Here is a 20,777-nt window from a genome sequence, read left to right as displayed (position 1 = left end):
GCCCGCACTGCTCCTCCAGAGGCTTTTCGCTTCATGCTCACAGACTCAGTAAGATGCAACCCTCCCCACTCTCCAGTGCTTTCTGCTTTCTGGATAGATCTCTAGCAGTCTTTCTGCTGTGTTTTGTAACTGCTGGAAGAAAATTTCACTTGATTAGTGGCAGAAGCACTGCACGGTCCTTTCAATTTAGTAGCACAACATCTCAGCTCAGCTTCCAAGTATACCTTGGCCTACTCCTGCTCTAGTCTGGGCTGCTGGCCAGTCTGACTTCTTGTGGGATGAAGTTCTGCCAGAAGAAATGGGAATGGGAAGAACTAAGACCCTTCAACAAGAAGAGGGAAATGCCAAGCACCTCTCTTACATCATTTCACAAATAAAAACCAGAACACCAATGTCCTGACAGGAGAGAGAGTGGCTAGTAATGAAGGGTTTTCCTTATGAATGGTAAAACCTCACAGTAGCAGCTCTGGTGTCAGGACGCAGTTAAACACACCAAAACCTGATATGCCCATCTCACCCTGAAGACAGGGAATCTGGATAAAAGAAGCTTTACCTTGCAAGGCACTATGTTTAAGAAATGCTCTTAGGTTGTGTGGGAAACCTGTAACATACAGCAACCACCCAAGGAACTGAGAGACTCCAGTCCCTGCCAGCTGCAGGAGAGCACAGAGGGAAAGAAGCAGTCCTAATGAAAGGAGACCTTTTATACCAAGTACTACAGGGCAGCATTCATATCAGCACTATCACAGGTTTGTCAGCCTTTTCCATGAGTGTCTCCAATGCGAGAAGGCTATATAACCTAGTAAAAACTCCCCAAGCTGGACACTGGCACACTGTCTTTGCTTGGAATTGCATCTTGTATCAACATCCATCATCACATGCCTGCCTTACTAATGCCTCTAAGGCAAACACAGCATTCAGAGTGCACCTTCTCCGCTTAATCCCAGCTGTTTCTGTACCTCCCTCATAGCCCTGCAGAGAGGGTGGAGGGGTGGCTGTGAAGATTAACAGTCAATCCGAGGGCAGCAGGGCTGTGGCTGGCATGCATGGTACATGGGGAGTTGGGTTGGCTGCAGAACACTTCAGGTAAGAGTTCCGCTCTCTAGTCTGTCTATTCTCATCTACTATCTATTGTACTGAACAAGTTCCTTTTCAATCAACATGCTAAAGACTCCAGTAGTAAAGTGAAGAACACCTTTTCAAAAAATTAAGGGATTCAAAGGTGATTTTTTTCAGACACCAGCGGATTGCATAGATCTTATGAAAAGAAATTCATGATGGCCTTGCCAGTTCCAGAACTGGACAGCAGAGCTGGGAAATGAGCTGAGGGGGATGAACATGTATCACTGGGGTAGGTATTGATGTTTGCTTCCCTGTTCAGCACTCCGGCCAGCCTCATGCTTCAGGCACCCACAATGGTTACAAAGTTCCTGCATGGTGTTGTCTTCAGTAATCCCTATGCTTTGTTCAGTGAAGTGTGGAGTTAAAACATACCTGAATATGACCTGTTGAATCAGAGCACAGCAGAACGGCAGAGCCTATTACTCTTGTGCAGGCTTCCCTCACCAGCTAGCTTCTCCTCTGGGTAGATATCATCTACCTGGACTTCTGTAAGGCCTTGATACATTTCTCAACAACATTCTTGCCACTAAATAGGAGAGATACAGGCTTGATGGGTGGACTGTTAGATGGATAAGGAATTGGCTGGATGGCTGTGCCCAAAGAGTTACAGTCAATGGCTTGATGTCCAAGTGGAAACCAGTAATGAGTGGTGTCCCTCAAGGGTCTGTACTGGGACCAATACTATTTAATATCTTCACCAATGATGTAGGCAGTGAGATCGAGTGCACTCCCAGCAAATTTGCAGATGACACCAATCTGAGTGGTGCAGTTGATACACTTGAGGGAAGGGATGCCATCCAGAGGGACCTTGACAGGCTTGAGGAGTGGACCCATGTGAACTTCATGAAGTTCAACAAGGCCAAGTGCAAGGTCCTGCACCTCGGTTAGGGCAATCTCCAGTATCAGCACAGACTGGGGGATGAATGGATTGTGAGCAGCCCTGCAGAGGACTTGGGGATACTGGTGGATGAAAAAATGGATATGTGCCAGCAATGTGTGCTTGTAGCTCAGAAAGCCAATCATATCTTGGGCTGCATAACAAGAAGCGTGGCCAGCAGGTTGGGGGAGGTAACTCTCCCCCTCTGCTCCGCTCTGGTGAGACCCCACATGGAGTACTGCATCCAGCTCTGGGGTGCCAGTACAAGAAAGACATGGACTTGTTAGAGCGGATCCAGAGGAGAGCCACAAAAATGGTCCAAGGGCTGGAACACCTCTCTTGTGAAGAAAGGTTGAGAGAGTTGGGGTTCAGCCTGGAGAAGAGAAGGCTCTGGGGCATATATATTGCAGCCTTTCAATATATAAAGGGGGCTTATAGGAAAGATGGAGAGAGACTTTATACCAAGGCCTGCAGTGACAGGATAAGGGGCAACAGTTTTAAACTGAGAGTAGATTTGGATTGGATATAAGGATTAATTTTTTACTATGAGGGTGGTAAGACACTGGTACAGGTTGCCCAAAGAAGCTGTATTGGAAGTGTTCAAAGTCAGGTTGGATGGGGCTTTGAGCAACGTGACCTAGTGAAAGATGTCCCTGCCCACGGCAGGGGAGTTGGACCAGATGATCTTTGAAGGTCCCTTCCAATCCAACCCACTTGGGTGATACTGTGATTCTTACGCAAATACTCATTATTATAAGCATTCAATAAATGTGAGATGTGGAAGTGCAACCAATGAGAACAAAAGTCAGGAGTAAGACCATCAGGGAGAACATCATTGAATAAAATAGTTTGTGTAATTTTTCTTCCACATCATTATCAGTTCTCTATTCTGCAACCTTAATAAAAGATTGCTGAAACAGCTTTTTGTGGAGCAGCAGAAGATATTCCATTTGCTTTTTGTTGCTCAGTAGCTGACATGACCCACCTCCATGTAGTTAATAGCAGGACAAAGCCATTTTTATCCCTTTCTGTTACATTGCAGCAGCCTGTAAGTCAGATCCTCGTGATCTTAGCCATACAGGCTGCATTGCTATACAGGTATATGAGTATACTTAGCCATCTGGAACATGGTTTTGAATCTGGTATTAAATTAAGTCACAAAAATATAATCAGCAAACAAGCTTGGAAAAGTTAAGTAGAGGCTGGTAAATGCTCATGACAACTTATACGTGCTTTCTAACCATGTTGTATGTTAAACATCAAATTCTCTTCCTCTTAGAAGCCAAAAGGTTAAGTGTTCCCTGTTTTGATGTAAAACAGTTCATTACTGTGTCATTAAGAAAGCTGAATTAGTGGATCAGCACTGCTGTCTATAAATCTCCATGCACTACTGATGTTTTCAATTCAAAACGAAATGGAAGTATAAACACTATAATTCTGTGTGAACAGTATCTTCTCCAGTCACATACCTACAGGACAATCACGGCTTTCTCTCTCACAAGCACATACATATATGTAAAGTGTTTGACCATCACAGAGTCATAGCAGAGCTTGAAAGTGTGAACCTGAGTATAACCAATGAATAGAAATTTTCATTAGTTTATTGAAATAACAGTTTTGAGACATATGGCCAGCCACTTCCCATGTAAGTGACATTTTAATGCAAATTTCTACTGGCCTCCGTGACCTTATGAGTACTAAAATGTGTAAAAGACTTGGAGGGTAGCAGGTGGAGAAAAGAGAAGTGGGATGAGGGTTCACATCCTGGATGCTGAGATAAATACAGGAGTTCCTCATTCTGTTGCTCTGCCTTTTCTGGCAGAAAAGTAGACTCCTTCTCCATCTCAGTGTTTCCAAAGGAAAGTGAGACCATACCGTCATTGCTGGGGTTACATGTGGCTTACTACTGTGAACCTGCCCACTCTGGAAAAGAAGGTCCTTCCATCCTTTCCTAAGCAATGACACTGCCAACTGGGTTGTGGTATCAGAGACAAGTGTAGCATGATGTGTTTCCAGCTTAAAAATCCTGGCCCTAAAATCAGGAGTTCTCAGTGCTATATTACAAAATCTCATTTCTGAAAACAGATATTCCAGATATTTCCTGTTCCCAGCTGACAAGCCAACATATGGCTAAGGAATAAACAGTTCCAGAAATAAACTTTTGTTCAGTAAAACTGAATTAGGCTAGGATATCAGAAAAGTCATGACCAAAAAAAAAAAAAAATTAATTGGAAAATCTCTTCTTAACTTGCTTTAAATGTAAATATTTACTTCTCTATAACAGGAAAGCAGTATAGCATTTTATTTTCTCTATGGACCTGAAACGCTCTCTTGTTTTCTAATGCTTTTTCAGAGAAATAGCAGAACAGAAAGATGCTGGACTATCGATACAGAGAATGAAATCTCCTGCCTCTCTAGAGGTCAGATGCAGCACAAGCACTGGCATGATACACTTCCTTACATGGCTTTACCACTGGTGCTGGAAGGATTACCCTAGGGATGGGAGGTCCTTCACAGCCAAGACATTCAAACTTAGGTTCATCAATTTAGCCCCTTTAACCTATATTTAAACACAAGAACAAACAGCCAATGCCAATGGTAAAAGTCAAGTACTCAGCACTCTTCAGCACTTGCCTCTTCCCCCCACTCCCACAATGCTTAGATTAAGATATCCAAAATTTTCTCTTACAGTTATTCAAATTCTTTGTCCCTCTAATGAAGCTCTCTCGACAGTCAAACTTGCGGCTTGGACACCTGCACAATGGAAACTAGAAAGAGACGATAACCTTGCTCAAAGCTGACCAAGGAGGAAGTGAACCATCATTCTTGAGTTTTTTATTTCCCCATACCTCCCAGCATGAGACTGCTGACTAAATGACACGGTAAAACGGTAGAGCGAAAAATTGCTCTCGGTGTTCCTTTAGGACTTTTAGCTCACACAAGAGTTTGCCAAAGCACTGACTTGGGTCTTGCTGTGCACCAGGCCGTTCTGCCCGCAGCTACTATATGTTTGTTTCTCTGTTAGAGAGACAGTAGTTGCTTCATCTTTAACTAGACATGTCCACAGTTTCCACACAAGTCATCTCTGAACATGGTACTATCCAAAAAAAGATACAATAGTACCGGTGTAGAACTTTTCAACCCCCATCAAAGAAATCTACTGAACATTCAAGGAATGACCTCAAACAAAGGTCTTTGCGGGGTGTGACACGCTCGCATTTTGCACTGACAAACAGAAGTCTTCTTACAAGACTTGTTTTGCTAAAATCTTCAGATAAAATCTAAAACTAAAAAAATAGCTTTTAATTTAATATTCTGGTAGTGCATAGGGAAAAACATTGTTTTCTTTTGCTTGTTTGGTTATTTTTTTTAACTCTCTTTTCCCTCAGGGAAATCTAATTTTGGCAACATGTGTGGGATGGAGCACTAATCTCCTGTTTTAACATGTGCATATCTGGAATTTTCAAGTCACTTTTCCTAGCCTTGTGAACCTTCTCAAAATACTGCAAAAAAGAAGGGCACAAGGGATAACCCCCAAAAGATGACAGAGAGACATTTGCTGCTCTTGTGGCCTGATTCTACCCTGTTAAAGTACTTACAGTCTAAACAACACTGAGTATGCTGATTAGTTCACATCGACTTTATTATAATAGTGTACTATTCCCACTACTTTCAGGTGGATGTCAGCCCGAGGGTATTAGTGGGACAAGGAGTGACAGGGAGAGTATCGCTATGCCTGTTCTAGTGTTGCTTTAGAAGACTGAATGGGACTCTTTGAGATAAGAAGCTCAGATCAGCAAGTGAGTTGAAAACGAGTCTGCTTGGGAGTTGTGCTGGTTTAACTTCACCTGTTCTCTCAACCTGGGCTAGTTTAACTAATGCAGATGGCTGCACAAGAAATCTTAGCTCAGTTTAGGCTAAACAAAAATTTGAAAATTGCTTTCTTTCCTCTTTTTTTTTTTTTTTAATTTTTTGAGGGAGGAAACCTGAATGCAAAAAGAACACCTAGACTGAGATGCCAAGGCTGCCCTGTGAGTTGTTTTCATGCAATTAACATGAGTTGCCCTTCCCAAAGTACCTCATATATAGAGCAGCCTGCAGCCACCAACAGTCAGGCTTACAGTACAGCCCTTCTACAAAACAGTCTTGTCTTCTCTTCTGGACCAGTTTCTGCCTAGGACTCACAGGTGAAGAAAGAGATGGTATAAATGGCTTCATGCTTGGAGCAGGGGGCTGTGGGACTGTTCCTCTAAGTCCAGCTGTATCCAGTACGCTTCCAGCACTGTGCAAAAACAGGTAGGGCTAGAATGAAAGGTGGATCTGTCCATTCAGACCAGCTTCCAGGCTGGGACAGATGAGCAAACGTGCCTGCAGTAAGCATAGACTCTGAGTTTATACATATTCCAGAAGGGTTCACATACTGACTTGTGAGGCAATCCGACTGATGAGTTATTTTGGTGCTAGTCTGCATGCAAATGAACCCTCCCAAACAGGCAGACACCAAATTCAGATGTGCTTTTTAGACAAAGTAAATAAGGAGCCACAAAGTCATTTGCAAGGCTTATCTAAATCTGTTTAATCATGCTAGTACAAGCTTGTTTTGAACAAAGGTCTACTCTTAGGAGAAAATGAGAGGGAAAAAAATCCATCCCCTATCCCCACCAGCTCTCAGAGGGATACATGCACCTTCTCACAGGGGATGGCAGCTGCTAGATTTAGCTTAGCTTTCAGCTGAACTGAAGCTTTCCACATAAACATTCAGGACATGGCCAGTGGTTAATAAACCATAAGCTGCTCCAGAATCCACAGTGAGTCTTTGTGGATTTTGTTAAAAGGCACACTGAGTAAAAACAGTGGAGTATTTTGTTTGTTTCATACTACAAGGCAGCAAGAAAATGTAAATGTTTTTCATGAGTCTAGATTCATACTATCAAAATATCCTAAATCAAGTTTATGAAACCTGAAAGGGAGTTTTGAGCTCTCGCAGCCCAAGCGTTATCTGCTTATCCGCTCTGAAGAGTGGCTGACACGACGTCTCAGATGGACGGAAAACATTCCATAAGCAACTGCGGAGGGTGTGGTGGCACAGCAGCCTGCAGAGTAGCACAGAAAACACATTGATTCCTCCTGCCTACTGTGTCTTCTATTAGATCCAGTGCACCAGAAATGGCTGCTGTGACTAGGCAGCAGCGAGGGTGGGTTAGAAATTAGAAAGAAACTGGTGGAATACCAAGAAACACTTGTTTTTTCCAAGAGATGCTTACTGGTTACTGCTAACACCGTTAGATCACTCACAGTGGGATTTAGCACAGTGCTTTCTCCTAGCTGCACTTGCCAGCGTGTCATGCTGCACACATGGATCTGATCTGTGTTTCAGTGTGAAGAGAGGCCACTTAAAGACAGAGCATGCAGAAGTAATTTCTGACTATTTTAAACATTTCTAGCACATCCTGTCGCTGTAGTATCTGGATAATAAGACCACAGTATTTAAAGTCTTGGAGGTAAAAATGTCAAGGCCTTTGAAAAATCGCCTATTTCCTTTTTTCTTTTTTAACCTACTCACTGAGTGTTTTTCTTTTTTCTTGACTGACTATTTTGAGTGTACAATAACAAGTTATATATTCAAACTGGTATCTTCAGACATACAAGCCACAGAGTAATGTATCAGTGACTCTTCTCACAGCTTCTGTATTGACCGGGTATAGAATCCAGTACAGAAAGTACAGGTTTGTTTCAGACAGATCACATTTGTTAACAAACATGCAAAGCTAACAAGCAGCATGTTCCCAGTCTACTATAAATTACTCAGACAAATCAAAGCAGCGCTAAAATAAGCAATATTTCTGGTCACTTGCACTATAAAGGAAAACAGTTTCTTGGAATTCACAAGCAGAGAGATCCAATCCAAGCCCACAAATGCTGATCTTGGATCTTCTGAGCATATGTTTAGAGTAAAATAACGCCTGCAAAGCACTGGAGACAAGGGTGCAGAACAGCTTCTATAATTGCTTATTGCTGCTTCAAGAGTCGGGCTAAAAAGAGATCAGAACGGTACTTTTCTGAACAAAGGTTTAGAAGGGGAAAACTGTAAGACCTTTTAGTCTCTGAGACTATGGACCTTATATGCTGTTAATGCTGGAGAGACACACAAAGATCCTTCAGAGCTTGCTGGCAGAATGGCTGCCCTTCCAGAGGACCGCTGTACCCGACGTAACAGCACAGGGCTTGCTGGCCTCTGGACAGGGCATTTGGAGAGAGTGCAGCGGTTGCAAGAGGACTGCCCAGCACATACCCCACTTCAGTGACTCCAAATTGGCAACCAGGCTCTCTATGGCAAGCAGCTGGGCACAGACCTGTGGGACTGTAAATTGCACGGGTGGGCACAGGGCAGGGACAGAATAAGGAAAGCATAAAAGTAGCTTAAAACAACTGTTCCTACCCCCACCCCCACTCCTTTCCAATGCCCAGCAGAGTGACGGGTATAGAAACCGCTCTTCTTTATTGACCTGCTTCACAGGCACATGCTCGGAAGCTATCAGTTAGTTCATGTAAGAAACACAGAAAAGCCAAGCTTTGTAACACAGCTTCTTTTAAATGCTTGAGATACTGCTACAGAGACACTATTCAAAGACAGCTATGGACAGCTGATATTTTAAGAAGAAGCTTCCAAAAAAATCTGTGTTTCTTGTCCTATGATAAGCCACATGACCAGGTACGTCATTCTGTAAGGGGGGGTGGGGGAAGAGTTTAGCAGTGTGGGAAAGAGAGGGTCATAATCTATTTGTTTGTTTTCCTGCTTGAACAACAGGGCTGCAGAATGACACAAAACCAAATAGCTATAAACATAACTGAGAGTTGTTCTGCTGAGTACAATGGTAATATAAAAATGTAAAAGCATTCTTGTCCAATGCATGAACAGGTTGGGAAGCAGGTCGTATAAGAGATTTGGGAACCAGCTTCTCTGAGGTTTGGTAAAAGGATGGTCAGCATTTGGTTCAAGAAAATTTTGGTCTTCCAAATTATTTTATGAGATCTAACAATAAGCTCTCTCCAGTTGTGGCAACTTAAGACATACCCAGATAGGAACTGAACTTCACTCCGGAAAACAGGCATCACCTTGCTATTCCATGCTACTTGGCTGTGGGCCTACTATTCATCCAACATTTCCCAAGCAGCTCCCTCTATCCCACTGCTGAGTGTCTCTCAGCAGGGCAACACCTTCAAGAACCAGTAAGAGCCTATCCCTACTACTATGGGGTGAGGAAGCTAATGCTGCTGCATGAATTAACAGTGTGCTCAGAGAGGTTTTGGCCAGGACTTCAACGAAGATGGCAAGTACTCTGCTGGATAACTTATGGCATGCTGTTACAGAGAGGCTCTGTGATACTGCAGCTGCTGAGGACTTGGTACTTGCAGGTGTGCACTTTGCCTACAACTTAGTTGACGCAGGAACCTGGGCTTGGATATTTCCTGCTTTCTCAGCTATTTTAAGAGAGGGGAGGTAGTCACATGTGGTTTTCTTACAAGCTCTCTTTCAATACTTGACTTCTTGGGGCCCAGTCCTGTTTTCATTGGAATGAATGAGCTTTCTGTCATTGACCCCAGTTTAACCCCTGACAATTCATTATGGACCTCACTGCTATTGTAGCTAGGCATCTTGTGATCTAAAATTTATTTTTAAAAATTACTTATCCATATATTTTGGAGCACACTTCTGAGATAGAAAAGTTCCATAATCATCTTATAATACAGAGAACTAAGAGATGGAAGGAGGATGGGTTGGAAATGCAAAGTGCGTTAGGTGTCTACAAAGCTGACTGTAAGTATCTATATGATAACTGATTTCCTCAGCAAAGCAGGGTATGCTGAGCAAGCCATGCCACGTATACCCTGATGTGCTGAGCTGCTTGGCACATAAATCTAGCTTTGCTTCCCTAGGTAGGCACTGTTTCCCCAGCCTTCTCCCCTAATGGGGCCCAATTCAGTCTCTGATAACCTGTTTAAGGAGGAAATGGCACTACCACTGACTTCCACAAACAGTCTAAAGGTTACGGGTCTTGCCAAACTGTACAAAATCCAGACCTGAAGTCTTTAGTTGCCTGGTTTCGATCAGCAATTTAAACCTCAGCGAGTATGCCAAATACAAGATTGCAGGGGTACTCCCTCCCAGTTTTCCTGCTGTATTAATGCATCTAATTGTTGGCTGGTTAAAGACAGAAGAGTGACTCCACAACTGATGCTCAGGCACACACGCATCTAGGCGTCACAGCTCCCAGGAGCAGGGGAGTCTGCAGGGTCGGCAGGTCCCCTCTCAGCCAGCCGGCTTCCAGCAGTCACACTCCTAGTGCTGAACCGTGACTCTGCTGCCAGGAAGCAGGGGATCCTCATGTAGTATAAGGGACTCCTCTGGGCAGCAAGGCTCTTGAAAGCCAATCTTGTGCTGATCTGTACTTGGACACATCAATTCTGTTCACTGTGTTTACCAGCACCTCCTGCTGTGTGTCAGATGGTCTTGGATCACAGAAATCCAACCACCTACTGTGAATGAATGGAGGAACTGGTGCCTTCCTGGGTCTTCCTTTGAGATAGAGCTGGGACGTGCCTTTAGCTTATAACTGTACCCACAAACACGAAAGCATCCCTGTATTCAGTAGCCTATATGCAATCTCTAGTTTTTCTCTCATAACGTGCCTGAGGTCATGTAGGAAGTCTACGCCGGCAGAGAATTGGGACACATCATCTGAGTACCTCCCTGGAGCTCTACCCACTGGGAGAAATTTCCTCTCAGTGGGAACAGGATGGGACGTTTGAGAAGCAATTCAATTAGTTTCTCTGAAACAATCAGAGTTTTTGAAACATTTGGCCTGTAGCTGATTAAGCTTCTTGCTGTAGCGGTAGCTGCCGTGTCATGTCTAAATTCTATGTGGAAATCACTGATGATTAAACAAGTCTTTATCTCACGTTTTTACAAGCTATTCAGAGAAAGGCTCTATCTACCATAAAGAATTATTTGGAAGGCACATTGATTTTTATCCTGTCGGTTGGATTGCAACTTCATTAATGCTGATCTACCTCAGTACAATTATAGGCTTCTGCAGTTACCTTTGATGACAGTGGTAAGGGCAGCAGCTCCCATTGTTTGCAAAATCTCTCAAATGAGAAGAGCTACTAGGAAAAAAGATGTAGCTGAGTTCTAGAAAATAATTTATTTTTTTCCTGACAAAATACAGGAAACTGTGGTTAGCTGGCAAGAGGGATGGGAGAGGAGGGCATAGAAATGAATACAATTTCAATAAGACTATTAAAGCAAGTAAAACTTCAGGTAATTTCCTCTAATTCTGCTGACAGTAACAGATCTGGATTTTGTTTTGTTTCAAAATAGTGCTGTTTGAGAGAGATAAGCACAATGAGAGAGCAGTAAAACAGTTTTTCAGCACAGACATCTCCAGAATGCATGCATGCTGTCCCTTTAAATCTTACAAGCTTTAATACTCCAAGTGCTGGAGGGATATTCTGCAACATGGAGTTTCAGGCAAAATTCCTAATTGAAACTGATCTGGTTTGCAGGCACGAAAAGTAGGTTTTTTATATTTAAATATCTTCTCACTGGGCAGTTAAAATGTGTTTTCAAAAATCAAGCTACAATAGAAGCCATTAAAAACCCCCAACATTTTCCAACCGCGCACAATTGTCCCAAATAATTCTTATTCAAGTTCAGGGAAAAATTATGGTAAAACGTCTGATAATATGATGAGGTCAGCTGTTGGCAAGTGCTAGTATTTTAATGACAATCATAATAGTAATTCATTAGCACTACTAGAACAAGCAGATTTAGCTGGTGAGGAGTGGATTGGTGAACGGTTTACTTACCTGAAACAAATTCTTATCTCAAATGAGAGTTAGGAATGGTGACTTACCAGCTCTAAGAACCTCCTCACCACCTGTCTTTGTTTTAAGTTAGTTTCACCATCCAGGTTAGCTGTTTCTATATGGCACAGCCCATCGGGATCACTTGAGGAGAGCAGCAATATGTCAGCAGGTATAATTTCATTGCAGCGAAGCTGCACAAAGTCTCCAACTTTCACTTCTTTCCAGTATCTGCTTAGATATTTCTTCTCATTTCTGGAAAAAAAAGACATTTACAGGACATATATTAAAAAAATGCACAGACTGGGGTGCCTCCAGTAAGATGTGGTTTGATTTGTAACAGGAGTACAGTGCCTTTGGAAGGTCCTCAGGTACCCTCAAGTTACACTGGGAAAAGGCGATGCAGAGTGCCAGGAGGCCACTTCCCACCGACTCAGAACCAGGTCTAAGTTCCCAAGACACTCTTTTAAGGCCCAGAGGACAACATGTGGATGTTAGACCTGGCTAAGGAGGGTAAGCAGGAGCTTCACACACTATCCTTTCCCTCCTTCCATGCTCCAAGACATCCATCTGACCCCATGAAGGGGAGAGGGCTGCTGTCTGTACCAGGTGAAAAGGAGTCGCAGACTTTCAGGGCGAAGGGGGAACTGAGAACAGGCTTGGGCAAAGAACGCCTGCTTGGCACGGCTCCTGAACGTCCTCCATCACGCACCCCCCTCTGATGCACCCTCAGATAGCTTCTCCTCGTTCCCTCTTTCCAACAGGGACAACTTTGTATAGTGCTGCACGTGATATTCGGACAAAGGAGCCAAAAATCTGTAATGGAAAGGAATTTCCACTATTCATTACTAAACCTAGAATTACAAGGACATGTCATGTGGAAAAAAGCAGTCCCAACTGCTCTTCTGGGAAAGGACACCGTCATTTCTTTTAAATATTTCTGCAGTATCTCCATTCTAGCCACAGCGCTGTCTGTTACATAGATAATTTCTGCTTAGTTACTCTGAACCTTTTATTTTGGAGTGTAATTTATTTGTCAGTTCAAAGACTTACCCACCTGAAACACTGATGTGTATGTTGTTCATTTACATACAGCCACTAAAACTCTTTAGTTTTAAAGGTCACGCTAGTTTGCTATTTTTTTATTTTTTAACTTTTTTTTGAGAGCAAGAGGAAAAAGGAACAGGTGACTACTTAATTAATTCTAGCTAAAATTCAAGGTTTTAGTTTCATGACACGCACATACTCACACACTTTCTTGGCATTTGTGTAAATTGCTTTCTTCTGTTGTGTTTTTGAAATAAATTCATTTCAAAACAGACACAATATTAACTTGGTAAAATACCTCCTGCAAATGGGAAGCTGCTATTCTGACACTTTTCTAAGCTGTCAGAAGGCCTTTTGCCATGTGAGCACTAAGATAGCTGTCAGTGCTGGCACCGTCACTGTCGCCAGAGACAGTCTCCCATGACAGCACTTTAACTGGCAGAATGGGATTCTAATGGGGGGTGGGGGTGGCTCTTTTATGTTCTTTAAAGTATATTATTTTAAAATACATCACTTTCAGTAGTAATGTGAATAGATTTGTAATGAAGTGGAAAAATGCAAGTCCTGCCAATGTTGTTACTTTGGAGTCACTGATAGTCACGCCATGCCTAATTCATCCTTGTCATGCCTTCACTGGTGTTACAGGAATTACTAACTTAATTGGCTTTTATTCATGTATTTAGCCTAAATCCTGAACAATAATGTGTCAGGTAGCACAACAAGGATGTATCAGATCAGGTTTTACCTCCCAGAATTTCTTCGTTGTCCTTTCCTAACATCCAGGTTATAAAGGGAGGAATGAAAATTATGGCTGTGATTTCTATTTTGATAAAGCCTGAAAAGGATTAATAAGAGCCAAGTGTAAAACATGATAGTCTAACAAGGGAAAGAAATTTACATACTAGCTGCTGATATTACCCATTCCCTTCATACTCAAGCCGAAACCAACATTTAACTTTTCCTGCTAATGAGCATGAACTGCTTTGAAACCCAGTGTGCCATAATGTAGTACAAATCACTGCATCACAGACCTGAATGGTTTGTTAGCCATGCAACCTGTAACTCCAAACCCCTTCACATGTGGCCGTTGCTCTTCATCCTTTTTAATTTGATGGTGAAACTGGGTGATGTTCAAATGCATGTACAATGAGTAGCAGTATAGAAGTATGATCAGGCTAAAAATAGCACATAGTCCCATACTATGCTATAAGCACTACAATTTTTTATTTAACTTCTATTGTTTGAAAAGCATTGCTATTTTAGCATTTCCTCATCTCCCACATGCTTAGCAACTGCCACAACTATATACTCTGTGGCAGGAAGGGTGGATATCGAGCAACACAAGGCCAAATGGCTCTGCTGGGATAAAAGAAGTTGTTCAGCCTGGAGAAGAGAAGGCTCTGGTGGCACTTTATTGAGGCTTTTCAATATATAAAGGGGGCTTATGACAAAGATGGAGAGAGACTTTTTACCAAGGCCTGTAGTGACAGGACAAGGGGCAACAGTTTTAAACTAAAAGAGTTTTATTCTTTTCTATATTTTATTTATTCTATGTTTTATTCTATTCTATTTATTCTATGTTTATTCTATGTTTTATTCTATATTTAGATGGGACATAAGGAAGACCTTTTTTTATGATGAGGGTGGTGAGACAGGAACTGGAACAGGTTGCCCAGAGAAGCTGTGGATGCCCTATCATTGGAAGTGTTCAAAGTCAGGTTGGATGGGACTTTGAGCAGCCTGATCTAGTGAAAGATGTCCCTGCCCATGGCAGGAGGGTTGGGCCAGATGATCTTTGAAGGTCCCTTCTAACCCAAAGCATTCTGTGATTTGGTGAATCTAGGAATGCAAGACCTCCTGCACATGCACCAGGGCCCGGGGCAGAGCCCCTTTCATCAGGTACATGGGAACAATTTGGCCCAGTATTCCACTTGATCAGCTCTCTGCTAACATGTGCCAGTAGTGGATGGAAAATTACTGTCCACATGGAAAATTACTTCCTTATCCTCCTCAGCCAGGGTTGCTCTATGTCCTCTAGCACAGCTCTGAGCTCAGACTTGTCTCATTGCAGCCAGTGAGCAGCCACTGCAAGTATTCTCTGCAGAGAACGGCACGATACTGTCTTCAGATGGGGCGGTTCAGATACTAGATGCACTATAAATACATCAGTCCTTCAGGAGCACTCCTTTAACATGCTCAGCCTACTCTTCTGAACACACAGGTTAGCTTACCTTGAGACAACTGTCATACCTCTATCCAGTACAAACATGCCAAGTGACCCCGTTGATACAGTTACAATTTTCCCATTGACTTCTGCAGAGACAGGATTTTGTCATCCAAGTTTTATATCACCTACTAAATGTTTATTATTGCTGGTATATTGTGCCAGTAAATTTCAGAAGTTATATGTTATATAGTTACAAATGCCACACTTCGTATAAGATAAAGTCTTTAAAATTTACTTTCCTTTGGGTTTGTAAGGTGTGGCATACAAGAATGTTGATTTAAATTTTATTTGAAGTTCAGGGATTTGAGCAGTTTTGCCTCAGTGTGTCCTCACAGACATTATTCTTCCAGTCACTCTTCAGAAGGGGCCCCTTACAAGTCCCTAACGATGTACGCTGCATTGGCCTGCTGTGATAGAAAACCTGAATTAAACACAGTGTATCCATGGGTGGGCATATGTGCATCATTACATGTTTGGTGTTGTTTTCAAACGGTTCAGTACGCTTTTCAACTTCAGAGCAAACATAACATTTAAGCAGACGCTTCAGCTGAGCTCTTCACGATAATGGCCAGGCTTGGAGGATACCAACAGTTGGGCACACAGGACTGGAATGAGTACCAGACCCCAGGAACCACCTCCTTGCACCTGCAGGCATTTAGGTAATGGAGACCACACCCACGAACAAAATGCAGCAACGTGGGTACTCTCTATTCATCCAACAGTCTGCACAATTTTTCCTGGCAGGGTCCTGTCTGTCCATTTACCTGGTAGGTGCTTCTGAAAGGCCTTCCTGTCTCTGGTCTTTAATATCCTAAAATGATCTGCAGATTTTGCTATCTTTCCTTTTGTAATTACCCAGCTGATAAATTAATGTTTCAAACACAGATGCCTTGGTCTATTTCTCTGGGACCTTGCCATTTATTCATGCTTTGTCCAGATTCCATCACTATTGTATGGTCGATGACAGTCCTCTGCAGTCTCAGCACAGGGCTTCAGGCACTGCTTGCAAGGGACTCTTCAACAAAAGCTTTTGGCAAGTTTAAGTAAACATCATACGACCTCCTGGAATATTTTGTTGAAGGGCTCAAAAAACTCTGGCAGGAACACAGGGCTGGGAGGCAGCATTTCAGTTAGTGGTCTAGCCCCCTCCCACAGTCGCAGGAACCCCTGCCATGGATATTTAGGCCAGAAGCTAATACCCCACAACTCTAGTTCTACCTGCCCTTGCTTATCACAAGCCTGAAGATATGTTTTAGTACCTATCACAAACTTAATGTTGATGCTACAAAAGGCCAAAGCTGCAAACTATGATGAACCACAGGAAGAGGTCAGAAATACTAATTCTTATCTTTCAAACCTGGAGAGTTAAATAAAAGTCTTCCAAATCAATATGCTGTCGTGAACTACTGCCGTTCTGCAAAAAGAATAGATACTGTTGGTACTCTCCAGTTAAATCACTCCAGTTAAATCATGATGAACTATTAATTTCAGACAGTTATGCCCAGCTCCTCTAATGTGTTGTTTTGGGCTCACATATTAAAAATGTCCTGCCTTTTGCACACAACTTAATCTTTATCAACACATTTGCATGCAAAGAATGTATCTGTCAGCTGTGGTTTAAGCCCATAGTCACGTAGATCTTCATGCTCCTCTCTGCCACAATCGGAAGCAGAACTTGCCAGTGCTTTCACTTTTCTGAGCATATCTTTACAGGTAGACATGAACTGAAATCTAAAGATGGATGGCTAAAAAGTCGGCTGGTGCAGCTGCATCGACATCAACACTGGTAGCCAACAGCAAATGTGGCCCTGGCAGGAGTCAAACTCTTCTAGAGGTTGATGTTCTTTCACAACAATGAAATGCGATTATCCCAGCATATCCACTTTCAAACATACAAGGGAAAGTCTGCAACGTCGTTTCCAGTGTATGAACATAGAGAAAAGGACTTGAATTGCTATTAAAAATTTGTATTAGTCTACTTACTGCATATATTTGGCCTATGCTCTGTTTTGAAGCAGAACAGCCTGCAGGTTTGTGCAAATTTGAGATTGGCTTTGATTAACAGCAAAAACTAAACAAAACAAAAAATATTGGTGATCTTTTTCCTTTAAAATTCAATTTTAAATTTAGAAACACAGAAACTCAGAAATTACATTTTCTTTTCTTATTAACCATGCTTTTCCCTCTTCTGGTCTCCTTTGCAGCATGAGCTAATAAAGATCATGCCCATAATTTTGCTTTTCTGGCCATGTAGACATCAGTTTTTATCTACAAAAGGCTAAAGATTTCAAACTCTCTACTTAAACATTAAAAAAATAATTGTTTCCTTCTTCTGAATAGCTTTTAACTGTTTTGGTATAATAAGGAATTATTCAAAATTACCATACTTAAAGGGAGATAACAAAACGACACATACATAAAATTTAAGAGGAATCTTCCCTCTTCTCTCTCTCTTTTTTTTTTAAATTCTGGGGAAAATATCACAAGCAATACTTGGTTGGAAATGCGAAGGCCATGAAGCTGTAATCTGTTCCACTTGTGCAAGGCCTGCATACTAGAAATGTTATATGTCAAATTGAGAAGATGGGACTACTAGGCAATCAATTCTTGCTTCCTATACTTCTCGACTGACAAAAATTACAGTTAATGAGTGGGAATGGCTGACGCAGATGTGCTGCACCAATTCCAGTGAGTGGCTGGGCCACCTGTGCTTCAGTGTAACACTGTCCTAGCTTAGTCCCAACATAGGCTCCTGTATTCATCTCAGCAGGGCTTGTAAAAGACCTTTAGCAAAAGACAGACGATGTTCTCTTGTACCTTTTGGGGTGCTGAGTCTGGCTTACACAGCATACCACTTCCTACACAGGTTACGGCTGCAACCCAGAGGTTTTTAAGCCTCTGAAAACATCCAAATGAAATGTTGTTTCCCAGTCCAAGCACATCCGCTGACCTGCTTTTGAAGTAACAATTGTCTTCACTTCAAAAGAAATCAGACTCCTTTGTCTTCCCTGCCAGCTGAGGTTGGTCATTGAACCAGTAGGCTTTAAAAGAAACACAGCAAGAAATTAAGTCTGTGGAAGAAGAAAAGTCCTCTGCAAAAGACAGGTCAAAGAGTTGTTGTGTACAGGGCATACTTTGGAGCTGTTCTTGATGTCAGCCGACTCCTTCCTTTCCATCTCGGGAGGCAGAAATAGAGTGGGGTAGCACTAAAGAATGTATCAGGCACATCTCTGCCCCAGTGACTAAAACATGTTCAAATCAGTTGGGTACAAGTGCCATGACAAGTCTCCTGGTTAGGATCAAGCTAACTGAAAAAACTTGAGGCTAACCAGCAGGGCCCAAGCAGAGAAGCAACTCCAGAAGGAGAACCTTAAATCATAATGCAAGCACAGAAGTGCCACATCAGGCCAAACTATCTTTAAGGAGGCTCCAGCATCTAGCTGTTTCTCAATGGGTCCTTCATGCTCATACAGTTTTCCCAAATTGTCTGTTCTTTCCCTTGCCTGGGCTGGAGCCCTTGCCTTCAACCCTCCACCTCTCCTCCCGACACTCCTGCAGATGTGGAGAGGGTTCACACTAACTGAGCCCATAGCCCTCTATGAACACTTCAGTGGCAAGCAGCAATTTTGCGTAACTCGTCACAGGCTACAAAAGCAGAGCTGGTGGACAGCACTGAAATATGTGCACAAAACTGCTGTTATAATCAGTACCAATTACATTTGAAAACTACAGGTGTAGCAGATCTCAGAGTTTAAAAACAAGAGCTATCTCTGAGACCAAGGCATATATTACACAAAGTCTGAACATGCTAAGTATCTATGGAAACACGTTGAGAACCATTTGGGGACAATTACAATGTTGTGGCAGAATGAAGGAAAAACATGTAGTATAAGTTAATGCCAAAGCAGGTTACATAATGCCCAGAATATGTCTCCATTCCACCACAAACGATAACATCTGTTTCTATGAAAATAAACCATGAAGAGGCTCTGAATCTGATATTAATCAGACAAAACAGATTAACAGAGTGTGTTCTTGAGAAATGTTGAAGAGAACAAAGTCTCTCCATTGCCGAAGTTTCTAAATAGGCCCCTTAATCTTCACATTATTTTAAGGGCATGTAAAAGTTTTCTTGTTTTCATGGACTTCAAATATTCTTTCTGTTTTTTTGGTTTCTTTTGATTAGCAGGTGCAAATGTATGTTACAGTTGCTAGAAGCAAATGTATGTGCAATGATGAGGCATAAAGGTGCCTTTTATTAAATTCACACTTTCTGAAAACTGCTAATTTTTCTGTTACAAGTCAAACTTGCTATGAAAAAAAATGTACCCAGGAAACCTCAGTGATTCAGGTTTATAATGCAGAAGTAATAATTTAACTTCTCTTGGCAGTGTTATCTCCCTTATACCTCATGTTGAAAGAAACCTCACTATTGTTCACTATAATGAAACATTTACTACCCGGAATAAATGATTTTTCAGCCAAGAAACTTGTTGTTGCGATAACAACATGAAACATAAAAGCAGAACACGTAACAAAACTTTACACAAACTGAAGAAAGAAAAAGCTGTCTTCCAGAACTTGATTTTAAAACTCTAAGACTGTTTCAGAGAGACATCTAGTTTTAATTTTAAGTGGTATGATTCTCAACACCCCTACGTTTACTGCCAAAAATGCCAATAAACTCCTATCATTCTTCCAGTAAACAGGTATATTGGGAGAGAAGACTACCAATTTCTTATACTTAGCAGGATGGATAGGTAATGGTTAGTATTGAGGCTTCCTAAATGGATATCACACAAGGAGGTGGAAGAAGTGGAAGAACAGCCTGGATGTCATTTGCATCCAGTTCTATAGACGTTAAAACCCACGAGTCGGGCACCTCCACACTAAAGCCACAAAGCTTATGATAGTTCGATATATGAGAACTTCTCTTCTGAACAAAGTAATGCAACACACACTCGCCTTCAGATGTCTTTTTTCTGAGCATCACCAAACACAGTCCTTGCACTTGACAACATTGCTTACTGGTACCTAGAGCAAAAAACCACAGATGCAAAGGAGACGGCTACCTAAGCAGTGGGCCCATGCCCAGGTAAGGTTCTCATCCTGAATTTCGGGACCATCACAAATATTGAGATTGAATATTTACATTACAGTGGTGTCCCAAGCCACTGCAAAAAGATTCAGCTGAGCTTGGTATTGTGCAAACATGGAAGGAGAAACAACTCCCTGCCTGAAGGGAACCCACTCAAATTATAGGCACGTAACAACACAAATCTCCTATATCTGTGCTTGCTTCCTGAATAATTAAAGAAAAAGCAGGAACTCTTCGAAGTGAGATCTTAGGTGCCAAGTTTTGGTAAGACATGAGCTCTATGTAGAAACCTTCCAGGTTCCTTGCCCTCTAAACCAATAATTAATGGCATGAAGACACCTAGGAAAACTGTCTTGAGTGCCTAAAATTCAGGTGCAAGCTAGATGCATAAATTTGGTGGACTAAATCCTCCATTCGGTGCTCTCCCACTGCATTTAAGCCAGTGTAATCATTAGATGACCATTTCAAGGAACCATTTATTCATATCTTAACAGTACATCTTAAAAGGTAAATTTAGCATGGCTCTGCAGAGTTAATGA

General features: G+C 42.0%; 1 protein-coding gene across 1 annotated transcript in view; it reads right to left on the bottom strand.

Annotated features, from left to right (window-relative positions):
- ATP10A (ATPase phospholipid transporting 10A (putative)) overlaps positions 1-20,777 on the bottom strand; it is a 118,370-nt gene that overhangs the window by 61,467 nt on the left and 36,126 nt on the right. The window contains exon 2 of the mRNA XM_072849634.1: positions 11,917-12,121. Within this exon, the coding sequence (XP_072705735.1) occupies positions 11,917-12,121 (205 nt within the window). The remainder of the gene's footprint in view (positions 1-11,916; positions 12,122-20,777) is intronic.

The sequence above is a fragment of the Ciconia boyciana genome, chromosome 1 (assembly GCF_034638445.1).
Source record: "Ciconia boyciana chromosome 1, ASM3463844v1, whole genome shotgun sequence".
NCBI classification, from domain to species: Eukaryota; Metazoa; Chordata; class Aves; order Ciconiiformes; family Ciconiidae; genus Ciconia; species Ciconia boyciana.
The sequence above is the reverse complement of the archived record's forward strand: the minus strand, read 5'-3'. Positions and strand labels throughout refer to the sequence as shown.